Consider the following 23445-nt stretch of genomic DNA (forward strand, 5'->3'; position numbering starts at 1 on the left):
GACGGAAGAAAAGCTTCTTCCAAGTGAGGCTTCTAAAGGAAACAACATGGATATCCTCTGTAAGTAATACTCTGCTTGGGAAAGCATCATTGGGACTGAATTTACATTGCCATATAATGCAGCCTGGAACTGGCTTATATGGTCTGTGTAGACCGAGCATGGGCAAACTTTGGCCCTCCGGGTGTTTTGGACTTCAACTCCCACAATTCCTGGTCTCAGGCTCTTTTCTTTTCCCCCTCAGCTTAAGCGGCTGAGGGGGAAAAGAAAAGAGCCTGAGACCAGGAATTGTGGGAGTTGAAGTCCAAAACACCCGAAGGGCCAAAGTTTGCCCATGCCTGGTGTAGACCCATATAGTGTGGTTGATTGAACTGTATTATGTGGGTCTCTACATGATCATATAACAAATTTCAAACTGCATTATATGGCAGTGTAGGTCCAGTCTGAGATTACAGCTTGCTTTTTCATATATATTTTTCATCATACTGTCACTGCTGAGAGTGCATCTACACTGTAGATTTAATGCAGTTCAACACCATTTTTAACTTCCATGGTTCAATACCATGGATTCCTGATCATTAGTAGCATTTGGTCAGAGATGACTAAAATGTAAAAACTACAACTCCCTTAATTCTATAGCGATGATCCATGGCAGTTGAAGTGGTGTGAAAATCTACAGTGCATCCTCCGTCTTCAAAAGCAGTCAAGAATGTGTGTGTGTGTGTGTGTGTGTGTGTCCCCCAAATGTATCACTGTTGCTGGAAGTCTGTTGCTATACAAATAATAGAATCCTGGTGTTCCTCCAGGTAAAAAATGCAAGATTTCCAGGTGTGGGAATATCACCGTTTTGAGCCAAAAATGCAGATCTTTGCATGTCTGTATGTCCCTGCAATCAGAATATCTGGGTTTGTTCCTAGGTTTTAGAAATAGTTATAGAGCATTAAATCTACAGTGACTGTCAATACATCCTCAGTCTTCAAAAGTCAAGAATATATGTATATGTATATGTGCGCGCACACACTAGCCATCCCCTGCCATGCATTGCTGTGACCCAGTCTTTGTATTTGTGTTTTGTGCATGTATATGTGTATATATGTGTGTTTGTATATATATATGTGGTTTTGTGCATGCGTTATAATGTATTTTTTATTTTTGTCTTTTTAAGTCTCTTCTGCTGTATTTTCCAGTGCTTTTATGAGTGATGGTCACGCATTGGCCTGATATGTACATTGTGTCCAAATTTGGTGTCAGTTTATCCAGTGGGTTTTGAGTTATGTTAATCCCTCAAACGAACATTACATTTTTATTTATGTAGATAAATAGAGATATAGATGTTTTGTGTGTGTGTGGGTGTATCTCCCCCAAATGTATCAGTATTAGTCTGTTGCTATATACATAATAGAATCCTGGCGTTCCTGCAGAACCATCATCCCAACTAGATTTGATATATTTGAGTCAATGGAGGATCTATAGCGATTTCCTATTAATTCAATTGGCCAAGTCTAGTTGGGATGAACAGTGGTGGGATGCAGGACATAATTTTTGGAGTGCTCCAGGACTTCGCTATTTTTGCTATTTGTTTTATTCCAGATAGAATTAGCACTCAGGTTTTACACCTGTAAAACTCTTATAGCATTGTATTTTCATGAACTGCAACCCATAACATTTGACGAAGTGGGTCATGTTATCATTAATCTCCTTTTTTTTTTTTGAGCAACATATGGAGGTCTCCCATTCCTAGGGTTGCCATTAGTCAAACCAACAAAAATATTATTTAAAATATTATTATTTAAAATTTGTTCATTTGTCATAAGTTATTGTCGTAATAAAAGTCTAGTTTTGAACATTTAGTTCCTTTTGGCAATGGATGGTCCCATTCCTGTATAAAAGAAACCAAGAGAAACCAGTGTTCTGCATTGGGGGAAATGGTTTGGCGAAACGGTTAAAGTCTTGTTTTGCTTTTTAGTTGAGTAAAGGCAGTCTTGTGTCAGCAAATTCCATAGATTTATGTCCCAAAAGTTCAGTACAGGAAAGATGCAGAATAATCTGTGAGTTGAGGCCCCAGTGGCACAATGGACTGCTGACCGAAAGGTCAGTGGTTCAAATCTGGAGAGCAGGGTGAGCTCCCATCTGTCAGCTCCAACTTCTCATGCGGGGACAGATGACCACTTCTCTCACACTGAAAGCAAATTACAGTTTCTTAAGTTGCTCATGACACACACACACAAATTTGTGTGTAGGTGGGTGGGTACAGATGCTGTCAAATCAGGAGGTTTGGGGACCTAGAGATGACAGAACAGATTGTATTATATGAAACACAGCTCATAAGGAAAATCACATAGAATGACAGAATAATGACTGTGTTGATTGTACAAAGAGCATCATTACCTTCACAAAGACTTTTCCTCAAGGTTTTAGTGTCTTTCGTCTTAATTGCAACTTTTATCAAAGTTTGAATAAACACTTCATTTGGAAGGCTTTAGGAAATGCAAACTCAGCCTCGACTTTTACCTGCAAGCCAGAATATAATTCAGGACCATGTGCCCTTTGTATTTAATGTGCAGGTTTTATTGAAGGCAAATAGGGTCAGCTGAGCAACCAATAATTAGCAGGAGGGCTGGGGAAATGTAACCCATTCCTCTTTTGCTATGAGGACATGTCCTCTTCCACACCTCAAATTTGTGGGTGGAGGAAATCTCTCTCTAACTGATCTACAATTCCCAGGAATGATCAACATGTGATGAAAGTGACTTTGCTCCAATTTGCCTTGGAATTTCCCATGGAACCCAAATTGGGGCAATACCCACCTGTATTTATTTTGTGCCAGAGTAGTATTATAATAATATCGTAGCAACTGAGTACTAAAAAAAAACATGTTTTGAATGTGTGTTAGTTGAATATAGTTAGGAATTCAGTGCCTAAGAGGGGAAATACATCTGTTCCAGTTTCTCATAAGCAGGCAGATAACTTTTCAAGCTGTTTTCTTCCCAAATATGAAAACATTTGCAAATTTGAGTAGATGTTTTTATAAGAATTCATTTAGGCTAAATTTTTCACTCTTGTTCATTTTACTGTAATTTTTATATGTTTGTAACATGGCACGGACCCCCCGGCAGCACAGTGGGTTAAACTGCTGAGCTGCTGAGCTTGTTGACCAAAAGGTCACAGGTTTGAACCTGAGGAGCAGTGTGAGCATCCACTGTCAGCCCCAGCTTCTGCCAACCTAGCAGTTCAAATGTGAGTAGATCAATAGGTACTGCTCCGGCAGGAATGTAACAGCACTCCATGCAGTCATGCTGGCCACATGACCTTGGAGGTGTCTACAGACAATGCCAGCTCTTTGGCTTAGAAATGGAGAAGAGTGCCAATCCCAGAGTCGAACACGACTGGACCTAATGTCATGGGAATACCTTTACCTTCAATAGTTTTTGAGCAAGAATACAATTTGCCCAATATACAAGGTTTATCTGGAAAGTAAGGTTACAAGGCATATAGCTCTTGCGGGTAATTTTTGCGGGAAAAGTTGGTATCACTGTCATGTAGCGGGAAGTCAGCGGAAGTGAACGAGCAGTGCCAGTCGTCAGTAGCTCATCAACTGGCGTTGTGGTGAAGGTTAGTGATGAGCATCCTCAATCTATTTCCCTCCAATTGCGAGGTTTGCCTTGTAATATGGTACCTAAATGCTAAGGGCATGAACGCCACTGTGATTTATCATGAAATATTTTCAGTTTATGGAGAGGACGTAATGTCAAGATAGCATGTGTCAAAATGGGTATGGAATATATTGTGAGACAATGAAGAAAATCCGCAGATCCATCCAAAACAAACATTGTGAAATGTTGAGTCTGTCTCCTTCATGACTGCACGTCTGCACACTGCTCATGCAACACATGAGTAGTTGACTTCATTTTGTTGGGATGTTTTAAGCCACCCCTCTCACAGTCCCAATCTTGCACCCAGTGATTATCATCTGTTTACTAAATTGAAGAAACACCTGGGTGGAAAACACTTTTCCAACAACAATGAGGTGAAAATTGAAGTGGCAAACTGGCTGAAAAAGGCGAAGGGAAACTTCTATGACACAGGCATCAAAAACTCGTCCTGCGGATGACAAAATGTGTTGAACTGAATGGTGATGATGTGGGAAAATAATGTAATACCTATCCTACAATCCAGTTTTATCAAAATATATTCATTCTTTGTATTTAAAAGAAATCTTGTAACCTTACTTTCCAAATAACCCTCGTATAAATGATTTAATATCACAGAAATGCACCAAAAGAAAACTGGGGTAAGCATGGATGAGCGAAATCCACAGCAAATGAGCACACAGGGAAATGCAGCACTAATGTATATTTTCCCTTATGTTTTGTTCAGTACTGTCCTTGCTGCTGTTCTTTGTTACGCTGCACAATTGTGCTGGTGAGTCTAATCCACTGGAAGACTGTTTCAAGGAGGACGACTATGACGAATTCCTAGAGATAATAAGGAATGGTCTGGAGAAGACGTCACACCCAAGGCATGTGGTGATTGTGGGCGCAGGCATGGCAGGGCTCAGTGCAGCCTACACTCTCCTGGAAGCTGGCCACAAAGTAAGTCACTCTTCCAGCTGTGGGTTGTTGTAAGTTTTTTGGGTTGTATGGCCATGTTCCAGAAGCATTCCCTCCTGACATTTCACCTGCATCTATGGCAGGCATCCTCAGAGGTTGTGAGGTCTGTTGGAAACTAGGAAAATTTGGTTTATATATCTGTGGAATGTCCAGGCTGGGGGAAAGAACTCTTGTCTGTTGGAGGTCAGTGTGGATATTTCAATTAGCTACCTTGATTAGCATTTAATGGCCTAGCAGTGTGGCTTCTTACTGCCTGGGGGAATGTTGATTCCAGCCATGAAAGCCTTCGACAATACATCTTCCAGCTCTCTTTAGCCACTTTCTTGCAGAAAATCGTAACCATAAGAGAGCTCATGGTTACAGTGTTAGATGGATAAGAACCGTGAACTATTATTTATTTATTTATTTATTTCTTGCATTTGTTAACCACCGCTCTCAGCCCTAGGGCGACTCGCCAAGATGCTGAATCCACCCCATGCTTTGTAAGTGTCATACGTTTGATAAGCCCTCTGACGTATAGGCTGAAACCTAGGCTGCATCTACACTGTTAAATTAATTAATTAATTAATTAATTTCTGTTGCTTATACCCCGCCCTTCTCACCCCCAAGGGGGGACTCAGGGTGGCTTACAAAAGAAGGCACAATTCGATGCCTTATCCAAATACATACAATTATAAAAAACAATTACAATAGTTAAACAATTAACGAATTAAAAACATCAGTATATAACACAGTAACACAACAATAAACAGTCTCATGGTCAGTGTCTCGAGTTCCATAGGTCCAATGTGATTTGCCATCATTTTAACTGCTGTGACTCAATGTTATGGATCATGGAAGTCTTTAGTCTTATCTACCAAAGAGTGCTGATGTTCCAACAAACTATACACCCCAGGATTCCATAGGGTTCACCCATGGCAAGTAATGTGGTTTTAAAATGCATTAATTCCACAGTGTAGATGTACTTGAGGTGCCAGTGAATCCAATGAGTCAATTCCCTCACAAAGCATAGATTCTGCTGGTTGACAACCATGGCAATTATAGTGATGTCACACTGCATGAATTTGAAAGTGTAGATGCATTCCCAGGGTGGATTCACCACTCCACTGACAACAGAAGTGCCCACTGAGCTTCCCAAACAATGCGTTGTAACATTAGTGTCAGCTGCAGCGTATAGGCGTGTCATGTGAACGTAACAAGAAACCTCATTGAGTCTATGTCAAATAAGCAATAAATCATATATATTTATAAATAAAATATATCTATATTATACACACCACACACACACGAAAGATATGTTGTGTCCTCATACATTTCAGAATTACAATGTATGTAATGTGTCTGTATCTCTTGGGTTGGTTTAACTTCCAGTTTGCTAGCAAAACTGAATTTCTGTGTCAGCCTAAAAAGTGTGTCAGCCACAGGAAATGTTTGGAAAGCTCTAGCATAAATGTGTCCTCAGCCAAAGAATGCTACCAAGAAGAGGCCAAATAAAAACAATTAATGCTTCCAAAAAAACCACACATATCCTCTTTCTAGTCATCAAGTCAAGATGTTCAGCAAAGATACTGTGCAGCAAATTTTGGCAGTGAGTTAACTTTCAGAGTGAAGCAACCAAATTATCCTACTATTTCCCCTTAAGGTGACAGTTCTGGAAGCCAGCAACCGAGTGGGAGGACGGGTGGATACCTATCGAGATGAGAAAGAAGGCTGGTATGCAGAACTTGGGGCCATGCGTGTGCCTGAGTCACACAGGTAAGATGGGTAGCAAGGGAATTCTTATCTGATCTATCTGTAGGCGCACAACATCGTCAAGCTCCTTAGCACTGCTGTTTGTCAGTGGTGCCAATGACAAGAGTTTGTGCTCTTGCTCATACCTTGAATTACACACACCAGCAGGAAAATAAAAGCCAAGGAGATTGTACACTTGAATTCTTGCCATGCATCCCAACTGTCCCAATTTAGCAGAGACAGTCCTGATTAATCCTTTGCCCTCCCACTTTTTAAGCTACCTTTAAAATGTCCCGGTTTCTCTTTCCTCCTTCCACTATTCCCACTTTGTCATCAGTTTACTTCACTTGTTGCAAGCTAAAGTGTAAAACTAGTTTGTGCTCAAGCTGACTAAGTGCCCTATTATTATTATTATTATTATTATTATTATTATTATTATTATTTGAAACACAACAAGGTGAGTCCACAGCATACACTCTGCTGGCTGTTGAATTGGATCACACACTGGACACTTCCCAAGTGTCTAGGACTGTGTGATGTATCAGCGAATAATGCGTGCAGATCCCAGTAAAGTGGCCTTATTATTATTATTATTATTATTATTATTATTATTATTATTAGTTATATTCCTCTCCTCATGGCTTAAGGTGGGGTACAACATAGTTAAAACATACAGGTAAAGCATATATTAAAGTGCATAGAACAAGGATTAAAACACGATATATGGTAAACTCTCAGTTAACCAGAACTCAAACACATATAACTCTCAAGCAACTGGCAAATAATCAAAGAAATATACTTTAAAAAGCTGTTTTTATAATACAGTAAAAATAAAACTGGGTTACGTTAACGTAAGTTTGTCTTTGTCTCACTTTAATTTAGTTATTGTGTTTCAATATTAATAGCAAATCAATACAGAGTTTACAGTATGGTATAGTATAGGGTATATAGTATTAGTTTGGCCTATGGCAACCAGAAATTACATTTTTATTCTGCATCTATCAATCCCCATGAGTGCTGGTTACCTGACAGTCTACTGTACCATATATATGATGTATACGTTAACCACATATGTAAGTCAAGAACAGGTTTTGGATTGCCTTTGGATATATATCAAAGGAAATTGTTAGAACAAGTGTAACAAGGAAATATTTTCCTCTGCTTTTAAAAATACTTAGAGGGTGCATATTTAGGAAGAGATATAGAAAAGGAAGGGATCTGTTTGTCTGAGTGATTAATAATAATAATAATAATAATAATAATAATAATAATAACAACTTTATTTATACCCCGACGCCATCTCCCAGAGGGACTCAAGGTAGCTCACAAAACACTCAAAGGGGCAAACATGCAAAATACAAAAATTGCAGAAACAATAACAGAACAATAACAGCCAACATAAATATCTCACTTCACAAAACCTCCTGGTAAAATCAATAAAATACAGCAATATCTGCAGGTATAAACAACAGATCCAGGGAAGTCATGCTGCTGGATCCGAAGCATATACAATTGGGGGGGGGGGTGTAAATTTCCTTGCTGACCTTAAAATACCTATTAATGTTATCACACATGTCTCCTAAAACAGCTTCTTCGGTGGCAAACTCGTCATCTTGCTTGAGGTGGAAACATGCCTGTTTGCTCTTTTTATTACCCCACAAAGCATTTTGACTTCACCCCAATTGCAGCGTCATGGCTCCTCCCAATCTGTACTTTCTCTGTCTTCATGTATTCTCCTTTTTTTGTTTTTTCTTTATGTAAGAACTGCATAACTTTGAGCACTGAGAGGTCTGAGGCTGTGCACGCCTGAACTTTCACAGTACCAAACACCAGTCATATGCAACTTAAAAAATAAAAACAATACACTTTGTGATTTAAATACTTTTTGTTTTATACTTACTAAGCAAGTGGTAACTGTACTGCGTACACTTAGAATAATAAGTTGGACAAGACCGCATGGGCAATCTAGTCCAATCCCCTGCTATGCAGGAAAAGCACATTCAAAGCACCCTGACAAATGGCCATTAATAGGGGATTCATATTAGGAACTTGGTGCACGACGTAAGGGCCATTGCAGTTCCTTCATTTTAGGAATAAACCTGTAAAATATTACTCTCATGATTTCCCTTTCTCTTCTCCCAGCATTGTCCATGACTATTCTGAAAAGTTTGGCCTGAGAATGACAGAAATTCAACAGGATGGCGATAGCGGCTGGTATTTGCTCAATAACATCCGGAGAAGAATCCGGGAAGTCGATGAGGATCCCAGCCTGTTGGGCTATGATGTGTATCCCTCGGAAAAAGGCAAAACAGCTAAACAGCTGTATACTGAGTCCCTCGAAAAGGTTGGTATGCCTTCTACAGATAGTTTGTTAGGAATTCTTCTGTGCTCTATTCCAAATATAGAAGTGTATTAACGGAAAGAAGCAAATGCCGATTGAGTCAAAGCACCCACAAAAGGCAAGACTCACTAGTGCTCTGCAGACTCGCCTCTAAAATTTATTTATTTATCGTGTCATCAGCAACCATTGTATTACAATTCTAACAGAGCAAAACAAACACAGAGATTAAAAAGAAAAAGAAAAAAAAGAAGGAGAAAAAAAGAAGAAGAAGAAACCACACAGATTTTGTAAATTTGGTATTTGGTTAAATGTCCTTTGACCAGTATCTGGCCACTTGGAGTGCCTCTGGGGTTGCCGCAAGAAGGTCCTCCATCGTGCATGTGGCAGGGCTCAGGGTGCATTGCAGCAGGTGGTCAGTGGTTTGTTCTTCTCCACACTCGCATGCCGAGGATTCCACCCTGTAGCCCCATTTCTTAAGATTGGCTCTGCATCTCGTGGTGCCAGAGCGCAATTTGTTCAGCGCCTTCCAAGTCGCCCAGTCTTCTGAGTGCCCAGGGGGGAGTCTCTCATCTGGTATCACCCATGAATTGAGGTGCTGGGTTTGAGCCTGCCACTTTTGGACTCTCGCTTGCTGGGGTGTTCCAGCGAGTGTCTCTGTAGATCTAAGAAAACTATGTCTTGATTTAAGTCGTTGACGTGCTGGCTGATACCCAAACAGGGGATGAGCTGGAGATGTCTCTGCCTTGGTCCTTTCACTATTGGCTGCTACTTCCCGGCGGATGTCAGGTGGTGCAATACCGGCTAAGCAGTGTAATTTCTCCAGTGGTGTGGGGCGCAGACACCCCGTGATAATGCGGCATGTCTCATTAAGAGCCACATCCACTGTTTTAGTGTGATGAGATGTGTTCCACACTGGGCATGCATACTCAGCAGCAGAGTAGCATAGCGCAAGGGCAGATGTCTTCACTGTGTCTGGTTGTGATCCCCAGGTTGTGCCAGTCAGCTTTCGTATGATGTTGTTTCTAGCGCCCACTTTTTGTTTGATGTTCAGGCAGTGCTTCTTGTAGGTCAGAGCACGGTCCAAAGTGACGGACCATTAGAGTCCCAAGTCTGAGCTTGGCCCTTCTTCTGGGAGAAGGAATCTAAAGTGTTGCTTTGAAAAAATGTGTGCCTATTTATATATTTTATTTTGTTACTTTTTGATTTTTTTTAAAAAAAATATTTCAATAACATAAGACTTTATCACACAAAACTGCAATTCCATGGCAACTGCCCGGTCATGAATAGTGTGTATCCAACTTTGATATTGCACCTCTCTTAATTTATGACAATACACCAGTCTGTGGTCCCACATTCATACTTCCGCATATCCTCGTAACTCCACCTTATCACACTTTCACTAATCCATTTTTTTAGAGTGTAATTTTGCAGTTTCAGGAATGAAAATTTATTTATTTATTTATTTATTTGCGACATTTATATGCCACGCTTCTCACCCCGAAGGGGACTCAGGGTGACTTACAAGGTATATACATACAATATATTATATTATTAGCATAGTACAATATCAGTATTAAATGCCGCTATATTGTACTGTACCATTCTATTGTAATATTGTTAGTAATATTACATGCAACATAAATATGTAATTATAATGTCATATTATTGTTATTAGTATTATATTGCATTAATATAAAAACCAAATATTTCTCAATAATATATACAGGGTACGTCAAAAGTCACCATAAGTTAAAGGTAAAGGTTTCCCCTGACATTAAGTTTGGCGAGTCTGACTTTGAGGGTTGGTGATCATCTCCATTTCTAAGCCAAAGAGCCAGTTTTGTCCATAGGCGCCTCCTAGGTCATGTGGCCAGCATGACTGCATGGAGCGCCGTTACTTTCCCATAGAAAGTGTTGTTGTTCATTCGTTCAGTCGTTTTTTACTCTTCGTGACTTTGTGGACCAGTCCACGCCAGAGCTCCCTATCAGCCGTCACCACCCCCAGCTCTTTCAAGGTCAGTCCAGTCACTTCAAGGATGCCATCCATCCATCTTGCCCTTGGTCAGCCCCTCTTCCTTTTTCCTTCCATTTTCCCCAGCATCATTGTCTTCTCTAAGCTTTCCTTTCTTCTCATGATGTGGCCGCAGAAAGTATCTACTCACATTTGCATGTTTTCGAACCACTAGGTTGGCAGAAGCTGGGTTATAATATTTAATAACTTGTTTATATTTTGCTTTCCATTTACAACATCACAACACCATAGACAGTATATTATAGGAAACTACATTAGATTACTTTATTTATTTTAAGCATTTATATGTCGTGCTTCTCACCCCCAGGGTGGACGCTCAGGGTGGCATACAACAGGCAACCATTAGATGACGGACATTGAATTAACAAATGTAATTAAAACAATTATGAAAACAATTTAAACATTCAGAGATTTAAAATTCTAAAATATCACCAGTTTAAAAATATGATCCATGATCAGTCCATTTGCCAGTCACAATGGTCAATTGCATTCAAATCACTGTATCTATTGCTCAAAGGCTTGACCCCAGAGCCAGGTCTTGAGTTTTTTTAGGAATACCAGGAGGGAGGAGACAGTTTTGATATCATTTGGGAGGGAGTTCCACAGCCGAGGATCCACGACTGAGCAGGCCCTGTCTCTTGTCCCCACCAGTCGCGCTTGCGAGGGTGGCGGGACCGAGAGCAGGGCCTCTCCCAATGATCTTAGAGTCCTTGAAGGCTCATAGAGGGAGATCTGTTTGGACAGGTAAACAGATATGTTCAGACAGTTGATGTAAAATCATGTCAAAAAACATTTTCTAAAAATTATTAAAACACCAGATGTCTTTGTGATTTTTGGTCCATCGTATTTATCTTCCATATATCAAGAAAATATATGATACATCATATATCATATATTTTCTTGTAAATGATTAAATGAACTGATGTGCATTATGTTGTATGATAGGGACCATAATTAAAAATAACAGTTCAACTTCAATGCCAGTTTGTCTGCCTAGTGTGATAAAGTCTCTACTCTGAGTAGCTATGGCTGAGATTTAGTAGGCCACATTTTCGCCTGCAGTCATGATATCCTCTGGGACCACCTTAGTTGGCCCTGAAATTGCAGGGTTTGGAATGACATTAACCTAGAATCCTTAGGTTCCCAGATATGATTACGTAATCACTGTTGCCACCTCATGTAAATATCCTTAAAAAACAAAATAATATACTGAGAAATTTGGTTATGCAGCTGTAATTTTGATTTCTTAGGATGCCTCAGAGTGAGGGTTGGGTCATGGAATCCTGACATGTTGTCATAGACTGTATTAGTGGCTGAAATTAGATGTGCTTGCAGTTAATGATGTTAGATTTTGTTTGATCCATGTAAATCCCACAGGAAACACCTATCTTGATGAGAGAGTTTGCATCAGTAAAATTAAGAAGGAAGTCTGTCCTTGTGTGTTTCCTGTCTTTGGCCTAGATCGCTACTTTTAAAACTGTGGGTCCTGACTCCAAATGGGGCCACTCAAACGCAATAGTCAGATCTTGAAAAATTTGGCAACAGTAAAAGTTTTCTGAATGCCACCTAGTGACTGTTTTAGATATTTACACAAACAATTGTGCAGTGTTTGCAGTGGATTTTGCGGAACCCACCGGTGATGCAATGGGTTAAATCCTTGTGTCGGCAGGACTGCTGACCGAAAGGTCGGCGGTTTGACTCCGAGGAGTGGAGTGTGCTCCCATCTGTCAGCTCCAGCTTCTCATGCAGGGACATGAGAGAAGCCTCCCATGGGATGATAAAACATCCGGGCATCCCCTGGGCAATGTCCTTGCTAATGGCCAATTCTCTCACATCAGAAGTGACTTGCAGTTTCTCAAGTTGCTCCTTACATGGGACAAAAAGTGGATTCTGTGAAAGATGCTTAAAAAGGACAATAAGCCTATTTCACAAGCCTTGCAAATGCTAGTTTGTTATAAGCAATTGTTTGATTGCTATACCTATTTCATTTACTTGTATATCTGGGGTTGTGTAAAGATTTCGTGGGCCAAAATAGGTCCTGAGTGGAAAAGGCCAAGAAGCCCTGGCCTAGATTGTAAACATAACACAAGACAATCCAGTGTCAGTAATGAAATACGGAAATGAAAGAATGCATGTTTGCAAGATCCATTCCCAGACCTGAACAAATACAGGTCTAAATTTGCTGGGCATGTATTGTTTATGGTAGAGAGCAATGCTGGATGGTTATTGTGGTCTATTCCAAATCTACAATTTATTGATTCTGTTATTTTCCTGACCCAGTAGGCTTTGGAGAGCTATCCATACTGAATCAATAAACTCCTTAACTACATTAAGGATTTTATCGCATGAGGCAGGCAAACAGGTATTGCACTGGACCATCAGGTCATTATCACTAGATTCATATCAGAAGCAAACTGAAGGTACAGTTGTAATGTACAAAGTTTAAAAACTTGGCATTGTACTAAATGCCCTTTGACCAGTAGCTGGCCACTTGGAGAGCTTCTTGTGTTGCTGTGAGAAGGTTCTCCATTATTGTTACTACAAGATAATGTGATGCTATGTGCACTCCACTGCCAGTCTGCCCTTCCCTCTCCTCCATAATTCTCCCCTCATGAGCTACAAATGTTCACGTTGCCTGCCTTGGTTTGATAAATCCCTTCCACTTCTGTGCCAGCATTAAAGTGACATCAAGGTGGGATTCTCTTCTTCTTCCTCCTCCTCCTCCTCACTGTTCCCAAGCTGGTTGTTTTCACTTTGATCTATACTTATATTTGCCTTTTTAAATTATGGAATTGTGTAATTGTGCTAATAATAATAACAAAAATATTACAGCAGTAGTATGGGAAGGTGGGATTACAAGGATGTGCAGAAGTACAATGGTGGGATTATGGATTGGCAAATCAGTACTATTCTGTTACTGAAGAAAAGTGCAACATCAATGGTGCTCAATACAGCATGTATCCACTATCAATGATTACAGCGACTAATGAACACCACCCAGACATAGAAGGTCTCCAGGCAGCAGGCAATCAAGGGCCAGTGAACACCACCCAAACAAAGGATGTTGTTAGGCAACAAGCAATTCAAAGGAAACAAAGGTCAGGCTATGTCCATGCAAACGCCCTACTCACATGCTAATGGGTGGATCCCACTCAACACATAAAAATCTAGCTTCATAATTGCAACCTTTATACTTGTTTAACAGACAGTGGTTCTTTCCTCCCACCCTCGACATTCCACCAGGTATATATACTCCACTTGCATGACTACCATCACACATATGCAGGTGAAATGTCAGGAGAAAATGCTGCTAGAACACGGTCATACAGCCCAGATTCCACACAACACCTCAAGTGATCCATGAGATTGATTTTATTGATTGTAATGTATAATTGGTTGTTTTAATTGTTTATAATTGTTTTAATTGCTGTTTATATATGTTTTATTTTTATTGTTTGTGTAGGCATCGAATTGTGCCTTTTGTAGGCTGCCCTGAGTCCCCCCTCGGGGGTTGAGAAGGGCGGGGTAGAAATACGCGAAATAAATAAATAAATAATAAAATTGTTACAGATATGACCCTCTAATAAGGTCCAAATCCACAATGCTCACATCCTCAACTGTTTGAGGATGTGAAAGTGAAAGCTTATAGCATTACACTATTTTCTCATAAAACATAGGAAAACTGCCATATATTGAATAGATTAAGATCTACCTAAGACACTATTGTCAAGATCTGATTTGCTGAAATCCTTCAGAGATCCTGGCAGAATTATTTCCAAGCTTTCTTTGATGAATTCCCATCCAAATCCAACATAAATCCTCCTATTTAAGTTGCAAAACTAGATCAAATCAGGTGTGCTCAGGATGGTATGTTGGTAGAAGTTGGGTACAAGTTTCCTCAAGTAGGATTCTGCCGAAAAGAAGGCTTAATCAGCAGAACAAAAGCTGGAAAGTCATCTTTTTGGAGACTTCAAACATGATTCATCTTTTTAGAGACTTCAAACATGACTGCTGGGATTAGGGGCACTTTAATCCATAGTAGGAAACTTTTCCATGCTCCACTCAGCTTATAATACAGCTTCCTGATTGCTTATTATAATAAACTTGAAAAGTATCCGGGTATTTCCCAGATAGGCAAGCCCATAGCCAAGGGGACAGTTTAGGGGTTCAAACCAACCCCAATTTTTTTCAGGTAAAAAAAAACAAAAACAAAACACTACTACGGGAATGTTTCTAGAGAAGGGCAACCAAATTCTAAAAGGTGTGGAAGTGAAGTCATGTGAGGAACAGCTTAGGAATTAAAATTATGTTTAACCTGGAGAAAAGGAAATTGAGGACATGATGACCATGTTTAAACATTTGTAAGGATGTCATACTGAGGGGAGAGTAAGAGCATTTTCTGCTGTTTCAGAGATTAGGATGCAGAGCAACACATTCAAATTACAAGGAAAGATCTTCTGCCTAAACATTAGGAAGAACCTCCTGACCCTAAGAGCTGCTCAACAATGAAATATGGAGCCCCGAAGCTAGTGAAGTCTCCTTCTTTGGAAGTTTTTAAACAGACTGGATGGCCAACTGTTGGGACTGCTTGGATTGTGTCTTTCTGCATAGCAGAAGTCTCATTGGACTCATGGAACCTTAGATTCTTTCTAGCTCTATGATTTTATGCTTCTGGGATGAATGCTAAATGGGATCAGTGCACATTGAGACAGTCTGCATAAGTCCTGTTTTTCATACCATTATGCACCAGGACACCATCTAGGAAGTGTTGATGTACATTGGGATACATTTGCCAGCATCCCGTTATGCATCTTAGTGTCTTTGCTATGTAGCTAAATATTCACAAAAACTAAATATTCAAATATAAATATGTAGCTAAATATTCAAATATACACTATGATAGAGAATTCTAGATGGTAGTAGTGATGATGATGATGATGATGATGATGATGATGATGATGATGGTGATGTAAATGGTGATGGTGGTGATTATGATGGTGATGATACCAATGCAGTGTTTGTGAGGTATCAATAGTAGCTGACCAATTAGCTGGGACTCTCAACACAGTTGTTTTCTCCATTTTGGTTCCACTAATTAACACAGCATATTTGTAGACTCTAAAGTTAAGCTGTTGGAGTTGTAAATTCTAAAGCAGTGGTTCCCAATCTGTGGTCTGTGGACCACCAGTGGTCTGCAAAAATGAAAATATGGTCTGTACCATCACCATTACTATACCGTTGCCTCGAAACAACATGGCAACAAGAACGACTGGTTTCACGAAACCCTCTTATAACACTGAGGGGATGTTGGGAGGGGAGAGACTGACTACACACAAAAGATTACTACTACCACATCAGCTCTAGGTTATTAAATATGGTTAATATAGGTGAACAGTTGGAAATTACTGGATGGCATAAGTTCTGTAGCAGAAACTAGAGGTGATGTGATTTATCCAAAGCAATTTTCTGAAGCAGCACCCCAAATAACCAAACCCAATCTAAAGTGGATAGGAACTGATTTGTAACCCTTTTGGTACTAATGTTGGAGAGTGGTCCCTGGTCAAAGTAGTCCCTGGTAAAGTTGCCCCTGGTCAACTGGTCCCTGATCAAATGGTCCCTGGTCAAAGTGGTCCTTGGTCAAAGAAAGGTTGGGAACCACTTCTCTAAAGTTTCTGTTAAGATCTATAGAATGTAGTAATCAATATTGATTCTGTTGTTGAGACCCTGGGTCCCCAAAAAATCCCAAACCTGCAGCCAAGGAAGGTGTCATGAAGGATCCTGAAGGTTAACATCTGAGGACAACCTTTCCTCCAGAAGCATGATCTAGCTAACATCCAAAGTGACGTTTGTCCCATTCAACAACAATGAACTGATCCTTGGACAGCCAGGAAAGTGATGGAGTCACCCAATGCCTTGCACTTGTCTTTCTCTAAGAACCCATCCAAGTTTGCCAACACAAGTTGTTTCCCCAGTCTGGATCCATTCTCAAACCCGAGCCAGCAGGATTAAAACCACTATCACCCATCAGTCCCAACATTCCTTTATCCACACACCCACTGAAGGTGGATGCAGGAAATAGCCACCAACTTGAAATTAAACGACAACAATTTATTAAAATTCCCGCCAGACCAAGGAACCAATCAGCTGCAGCGGCCAATGGTGCGCCTCCACTAATCAGCATACAGATCGTAGCCTATACTAACTTGCACCAATCAGCACTCAGAGCAGCGAAAGTCCATTGTTTGAATTGCTGTCAAACCTCTATAAATGACTCTGTATATGTCCATTGCTTTTACGTCTGATTTGAGTGCACAGACTTTCCATCCGTCATCGACTTTTTGACGAAGTGAATAAAACCTCTGGTCCTTACCTTCACCAAGCCGTGGCTTATTTTGGAACTCAGGCACCCCAGGAACTCGATCCCATGTTATTGCACAGCTGAAATCACATAACAGTTCTGTTATTATCTTTTATTTGCATTTTTGCATTGTTTATCATGATGTGTTTTATCTAAATACTTATTTTTTCCTTTCTTCCCCGCCAGCCCAGTTGACATTTTGTTACTGTTATTTTCCTGACCTCTTCTCCGTTTGTCATTCTAGGTTGCTGAAGAGGTGAGACAGACAAACTGTAGCTACATACTGCAAAAATATGACACTTTTTCAACCAAGGTAATGGAAACTTTCCAAATGCTTCCAGTCTGTGAAGTTTTTTAGAATTTATAGTTGGTATTGACCTATTGTTCTTATCAGTAGCTAATATGGAACAAGTGGTTTGAGAGTTTTACTAGGGGTGCATCTACACTGCAGAATGAATGGAGTTTGACACCACTTCAACTATCATGGCTAATTGCTATGGAATCGTTGGAGGTATACTCTGTTGAGAAGCAAGCTCTCTTTGTTTTTACAGTGTAGATGCACCCTTTTTGTCTTTGATTAGAACATTCATAACCCTTCTATTTCTGAAGAGAATCTTTCCTGAGCAGAAAGACTTCTAGATTTCTTAGGGTACAATACATTTATGACTTTGACTGCCATGGCTCAATACTATGGAAGCATTGGAGTTGTAGTTTTACCAAGTCTTAAAGTTTTTCTGCCAAACTACAACTCCCAGGATTCCATACCATGAGCCATGGTCATTAAATCGTGTCAAACTGCATTAATTCTGCAGTGTAGATAAATCCAGAGTCTCCTCCTTGGACTGGGAGCATTTATCTCTGGAAAATAACCAAATGGGACTCCATATATTTCATACAAAAGACTTGGCTGCCTGTTGTGCCCTTTGAAGGGACAGGACTAGTACCGATAACCCCTTGTGCATGGATTTAAATTCTTCTTGGTGTGTATGGGGTGGTGCTTTTAGACTATTTAAACAGAGGTACTCCTGCTCAGTCGTAAGGCGGATCAGGGTATGGGATTACAGCATGTGTTGGATAGGGTCACATACCCCTGAAGACACAGGTCCGCAGTATGGGGGTGATCCTGGATTCATCATTGACCCTGGAACTCCAGGTGTTGGTGGTGGCAGGAGTGCATTCACATAGCCCAGCTGCACCCATACCTTGACACACCTGACTTAGCCATGGTAGTCCATGCATTAGTCACATCCTGTTTGGACTACTGCAATGCTCTCTACATGGGGCTGCCTTTGAAGATAGTTCGGCAACTGCAAATGGTGCAAAGATCAGTGGTCAGATTGCTAACTGGAGCATCATAGCCTGAGAGGATGATTCCCATGCTGCGGCAGTTCCACTGGTTGTCGGTTTGCTTCCAGGCTTAATACAAAGTGCTGGTTGTTACCTATAAGGCCCTAAATTGTTTGGGTCCAGGCTATTTGTCCAATCGAATCTCCCTATGCAGTCCATCTCATGCACTGCTGTCAATGGAGGAGGCCCTCCTCTTGGTCCGACCCGGCCCCAAGCATGGTTGGTGGGAACAAGGGGTGGGGGTGCTTCTCCATGATCACTCCTCGTCTCTTGAACTCCCTTCCTAAAGAAATAAAAATACCCCCAACCTTCTCTCCTTCAAAAGAAACTCCTTTAGTGTATGGAGAGGTGGAGGACTAGGACACTTTAATTCCATCAGAATGTTGGCCAATTTATTTATATTCTACTGCTGCTATGCTACATGAGAAAGAACAATCATGACAGCAATTTGTATGAATTTTAATGGCTCTCTCAGGGTTTATGTCTTATGTATTGTCGAAGGCTTTCATGGCCGGAATCACTGGGTTGTTGTAGGTTTTTTCAGGCTATATGGCCATGGTCTAGAGGCATTCTCTCCTGATGTTTCGCCTGCATCTATGGCAACTAATTCCAACAGACCTCACTACCTCTGAGGATGCTTGCCATAGATGCAGGCGAAACATCAGGAGAGAATGCCTCTAGACCATGGCCATATAGCCCAAAAAAACCTACAACAACCCGGTTTATATCTTAATTGTCAACTATGTTATTAATATAATTATGTTTATTTTATTATTCGTATTCTGGGTTTTATTTTGATGTTAATTTTACTTTTGTTATATGTTCATTGCTATTGTATTATTTTGTACTAATTTTTTAGATCTGCGTATTTGCGTAGGGCACTGAATGTTTGCCTTTTCTATGTGTAAACCGCCCTGAGTCCCCTTGGGGAGAATGGGCGGCTTATAAATAAGATATTATTATTATTATTATTATTATTATTATTATTATTATTATTGCTCTAATTCTGATATAATTCGTTCAGATTTTGTGCTGCAATTTGCTCATGGACCCAGGAATTCTTTTCCCTCCCACAGCAATACTTAATACAGGTGGCAAATCTGAGTCGCGGAGCTGTCCAGATGATTGGGGACATATTAAATGAAGATTCAGGCTACTATCTGTCTTTCATTGAAAGCCTGAGAAACTCTAATAACTTTGTTTTTTCAGACAGGTAAGGAAACATTGCATAAACGAGGAAAAATGCTCCTTGTTGGTATCACAGCTTCTCTTCTGAGGGCTAGATGGTATTTGGGGCAGCTTCAAATTTAGGATTTTTAAAGCACCAGGTCCCATTTGATCTTCAAAGCTAAGCTGGGTCTGCTCTGGTTTTTTTTAATCGGAGGCTGGATGGCCATCTGTTGGGAGTGCTTGGATTGTGTATTTCTGCATAGCAGGGATTTGGTTGGGCACAATTGCCCTTAAGGTCTTTTCAGTTGTATGATTTTATGATTCTAGGACCAATGCTCAATGGAACCAATGCGCATTGAGACCAGTGTGCATCAGTCCTGGTGTGCCGTGGTCCCCATTGTGCATCAGGATACCAGCTAAGATGTGCTGATGTGTATTAGACACATCAGTTTGAGAGGAAAAGATGGGATGCTAATACAGGTTGAATATCTTTCTCTGGATGCCCAAAATACTACAAAACCCAAAATAGTTCACATGAGTAACTGAGATACCTTTGCTTTCTGATGTACACAGTCTTGGTTTCATGCACAAAAGTATTGGGTTTCTGTGAATTTTCTGGGCTGTATGGCCATGTTCCAGAAACATTTTCTCCTGATGTTTCACCCACATCTGTGGCAGGCATCCTCAGAGGTTGTGAGGTTTTTTGGAAGGCAAGTGGGGTTTATATATCTGTGTTGCATATAAAATTATTTTCAAGCAATGTGTATAAAGAGTGTATTAAACACCAGTTAACTAAAAATCACAATTAAATTGCAAAAGGGGTGAAGTTATTCCGATCTGGATTAGATCAGTTGTACCTAAAGAATTGATCACTATTGCCTTATATACTTGTGTACAAGTCAGCCTCATGTATAAAACGAGGGCAGATTTTGGGGCCAAAATTATGGATTTTGATATGACCTGTGGATAATTTGAGGGTCATTCCATGGAAAGGGAAACACATCAATCATGCCTCGAGAGCCAGCCACTACCACCATTTTCCCCACCCTTTTCCTTTGAAAAGGTCAGAGGTTGCACCATGTTGGAGAGAGGAGGAGCCCATGGATTTGTATAGGTTCTCCCAGGACTCATGAAGTTATCATTCACCATTTTAATCCCATAGAAGAGTTAGACTCCAATATTTACAGTGACCTATAGATGTCAATTCATGAAAATGGCTATATTCATGAAAATGGCTATATACAATAACCCAGTCATGGGCAAACTTCGGTCCTCCAGGGGTTTTGGACTTCAACTCCCACAATTCCTAATGGCCAGTAGGCTGTTAGGAATTGTGGGAGTTGGTGTCCAAAACATCTGGAGGACTTAAGTTTGCCCAGGCCTGCAATAACCTGTTAATTGGTTACTTTTGAACTCCTTCAAAAATTTAAAAACAAGATGTGGAGAGTGTTGGAGGGTCTGGAGAACAAGCCCTATGAAGAGTGGCTTAGGGAGCTGAGCATGTTTAGCCTGAAGAAGAGAAGGCTGAGAGGAGATATGATAGCCATGTATAAATATGTGAGAGGAAGCCATAGGGAGGAGGAAGCAAGCTTGTTTTCTGCTTCCCTGGAGACTAAGATGCAAAACAATGGCTTCAAACTACAAGAGAGGAGATTCCATCTGAACATGAGGAAGAACTTCCTGACTGTGAGAGCCGTTCAGCAGTGGAACTCTCTGCCCCGGAGTGTGGCGGAGGCTCCTTCTTTGGAAGCTTTTAAACAGAGGCTGGATGGCCATCTGTCAGGGGTGATTTGAATGCAATATTTCTGCTTCTTGGCAGGGGGTTGGACTGGATGGCCCATGAGTTCTCTTCCAACTCTTTGATTCTATGATTCTATGATATAAAAATCAGTTGGTGAGTGTGTTAACAGAAAAATGCAAAGCCCAAAGTTGATTGGTTGAGCTATGTTGAGCCTGGGAGTTTTGGCAACAGTTACATGTTTAAGTTTTTTGTTCAGGAGCTTGCCAAGACTCTTTTGTAGTTTTGCTTCTTGGCATCTGGAAGAAGATCCTTCATATGGACACCCATATGGACCATTTGAATCTCTGTCAAAGGACGTCGTGTGAGTCAATGCAATTGTTCCCATGACTGTATATACGTTGTTTTGCACTGCAAAGAGTAAACACCTTATTCTTTACTGATCATCTGTGTAGCATATCTTTTATCTAGCAAGACAGTGTGTGGATTGGTAAAAACGTGAACTACATGTGATTTTCATTTTGCAGCAGAGAGGATCTGTATTCATCCCATATTTCCACCATTCATTTGAGCTTCTTTGTTGTCTTGCAGATTCAATAAAATCGAAGGAGGCTTCGATCAGCTGCCTATAGCCATTTACAGAGCCTTTCCGGAATCAGTTCACTTCAATGCCAGAGTGGTCAGGATAGAACAGAAGGGCCAGACTGTCACTGTGGTTTATCAAACGCCGGCTAAAACGTTGTCGAGCGTGACAGCCGATTATGCCATTGTCACCTCCACGGCCAGGGCCACCCGCTGCATCTCCTTTGACCCACCCCTCTCCCTTAACAAAACAGACGCTTTGCGGTCTATCCACCATAGGAGTTTGACCAAGGTCTACCTTACTTGTTCAAAGCGGTTTTGGGAAGATGACGGCATTCGTGGTGGGATGTCCATCACTGACCGCCCATCTCGATTCATCTACTACCTTGCCCAAAACTTCTCTGGTGGTTCTGGGGTTGTTTTGGCTTCCTACGTCCAAAGCGACGACTCTATGTTTTTCCTGTCCCTCAGCAATGAGGACATTCTTGACATCATCCTGGATGACCTGTCAGCCATCCACCAACGACCCAAAAAAGAGCTCCGGACTCTCTGTCACTCTTGGGTGATAAAACGATGGAGCCTGGATACGTATTCGATGTGTGCGATCACTTCCTTCGTCCCTTACCAGTTCATAGATTATAGTGAGCCTGTCAAGATGCCAGAAGGTAGAATCCATTTTGCAGGAGAGCATACCTCCCATTTGCATGGCTGGCTGGACACCGTAATAAAGTCCGGGCTGAGGGCAGCAAAGGAGATAAACATTGCATCTGGGAAAGACCATGCAAGAATGAAAGCACACGTGAAAGGGGAACTTTAAAGATCTCTATAGAGGAAGAACAGTACCTCAAGGGGCCAAGATCCAACCATATGCTTCCACAGAAACCTGTTGCTGATGTTAGAATGACCGCTTCCTTCCCTCAACTACCAACTACGGGCTATTGGGCAAAAATTGGAAGCCTGGACAACTAAAATATCTAACGCCACTGTGATATTATTATATCAGAGCTTGAAAAAGTTGATTTTTTTGGACCACAGTTCAGAGAACCCGCCAACTTTTGGAAATTTTGGAAGTAGTAGTCTGAAAAGTAAAATTTTCAGGTTCAGATTTTGTAGCCTTATGGTAAAATGATGTGTACTTAGACCACAGGGAAACTTGAGGTGCTTTTGGACTATGGGGGCTTCGTTGGTTTTTGCCTTTCACACATTATCTCACATATTACATTTTCCTTTATGTTTCTGTAGCCCTTAAGGAATAATGATAACTTCTTAACTGAATGTACTGAAGCTGTGCATCAATAAAAACTTCCAGCTGTCATCCCAAATGTCATGGCCCAGTTGTCCTTGTTTCAGCTTTGCTCACTATGATGTAAATGCAAATTCAGGTTAACTTTATCACACGAACCTGATAATCCACTACAATTGCATTATCATTTGATAGTGGTTACATACTGCACTGAGTACCCTCAATACCACATCTTTCTTCATTACTGCAATTAGGAGCCCCCGGTGGCGCAATGGGTCAAACCCTTGTGCTGGCAA

At 40.7% G+C, this 23445-nt stretch overlaps 1 protein-coding gene across 1 annotated transcript; it reads left to right on the forward strand.

Moving 5' to 3' along the window:
- Positions 1–8: 8 nt before the first annotated feature.
- IL4I1 (interleukin 4 induced 1) lies at positions 9–23228 on the forward strand. The gene is made up of 7 exons (XM_060759284.2): positions 9–59; positions 4375–4589; positions 6250–6362; positions 8481–8682; positions 17314–17382; positions 19493–19629; positions 21916–23228. Exons 1-7 carry the CDS (start codon positions 47–49, stop codon positions 22721–22723), a joined length of 1557 nt encoding a protein of 518 aa, XP_060615267.2. The 5' UTR covers positions 9–46; the 3' UTR covers positions 22724–23228.
- Positions 23229–23445: the final 217 nt, after the last annotated feature.

This window comes from Anolis sagrei, chromosome 2, assembly GCF_037176765.1.
Source record: "Anolis sagrei isolate rAnoSag1 chromosome 2, rAnoSag1.mat, whole genome shotgun sequence".
In the NCBI taxonomy this organism is placed as follows: Eukaryota; Metazoa; Chordata; class Lepidosauria; order Squamata; family Dactyloidae; genus Anolis; species Anolis sagrei.

Coding starts and splice junctions, on each gene's coding strand:
- IL4I1 (XM_060759284.2), top strand. Junction 4,590..6,249: donor TCCTGGAAGCTGGCCACAAA/GTAAGTCACTCT, acceptor TTTCCCCTTAAG/GTGACAGTTCTGGAAGCCAG. Junction 17,383..19,492: donor ATGACACTTTTTCAACCAAG/GTAATGGAAACT, acceptor TCCCTCCCACAG/CAATACTTAATACAGGTGGC.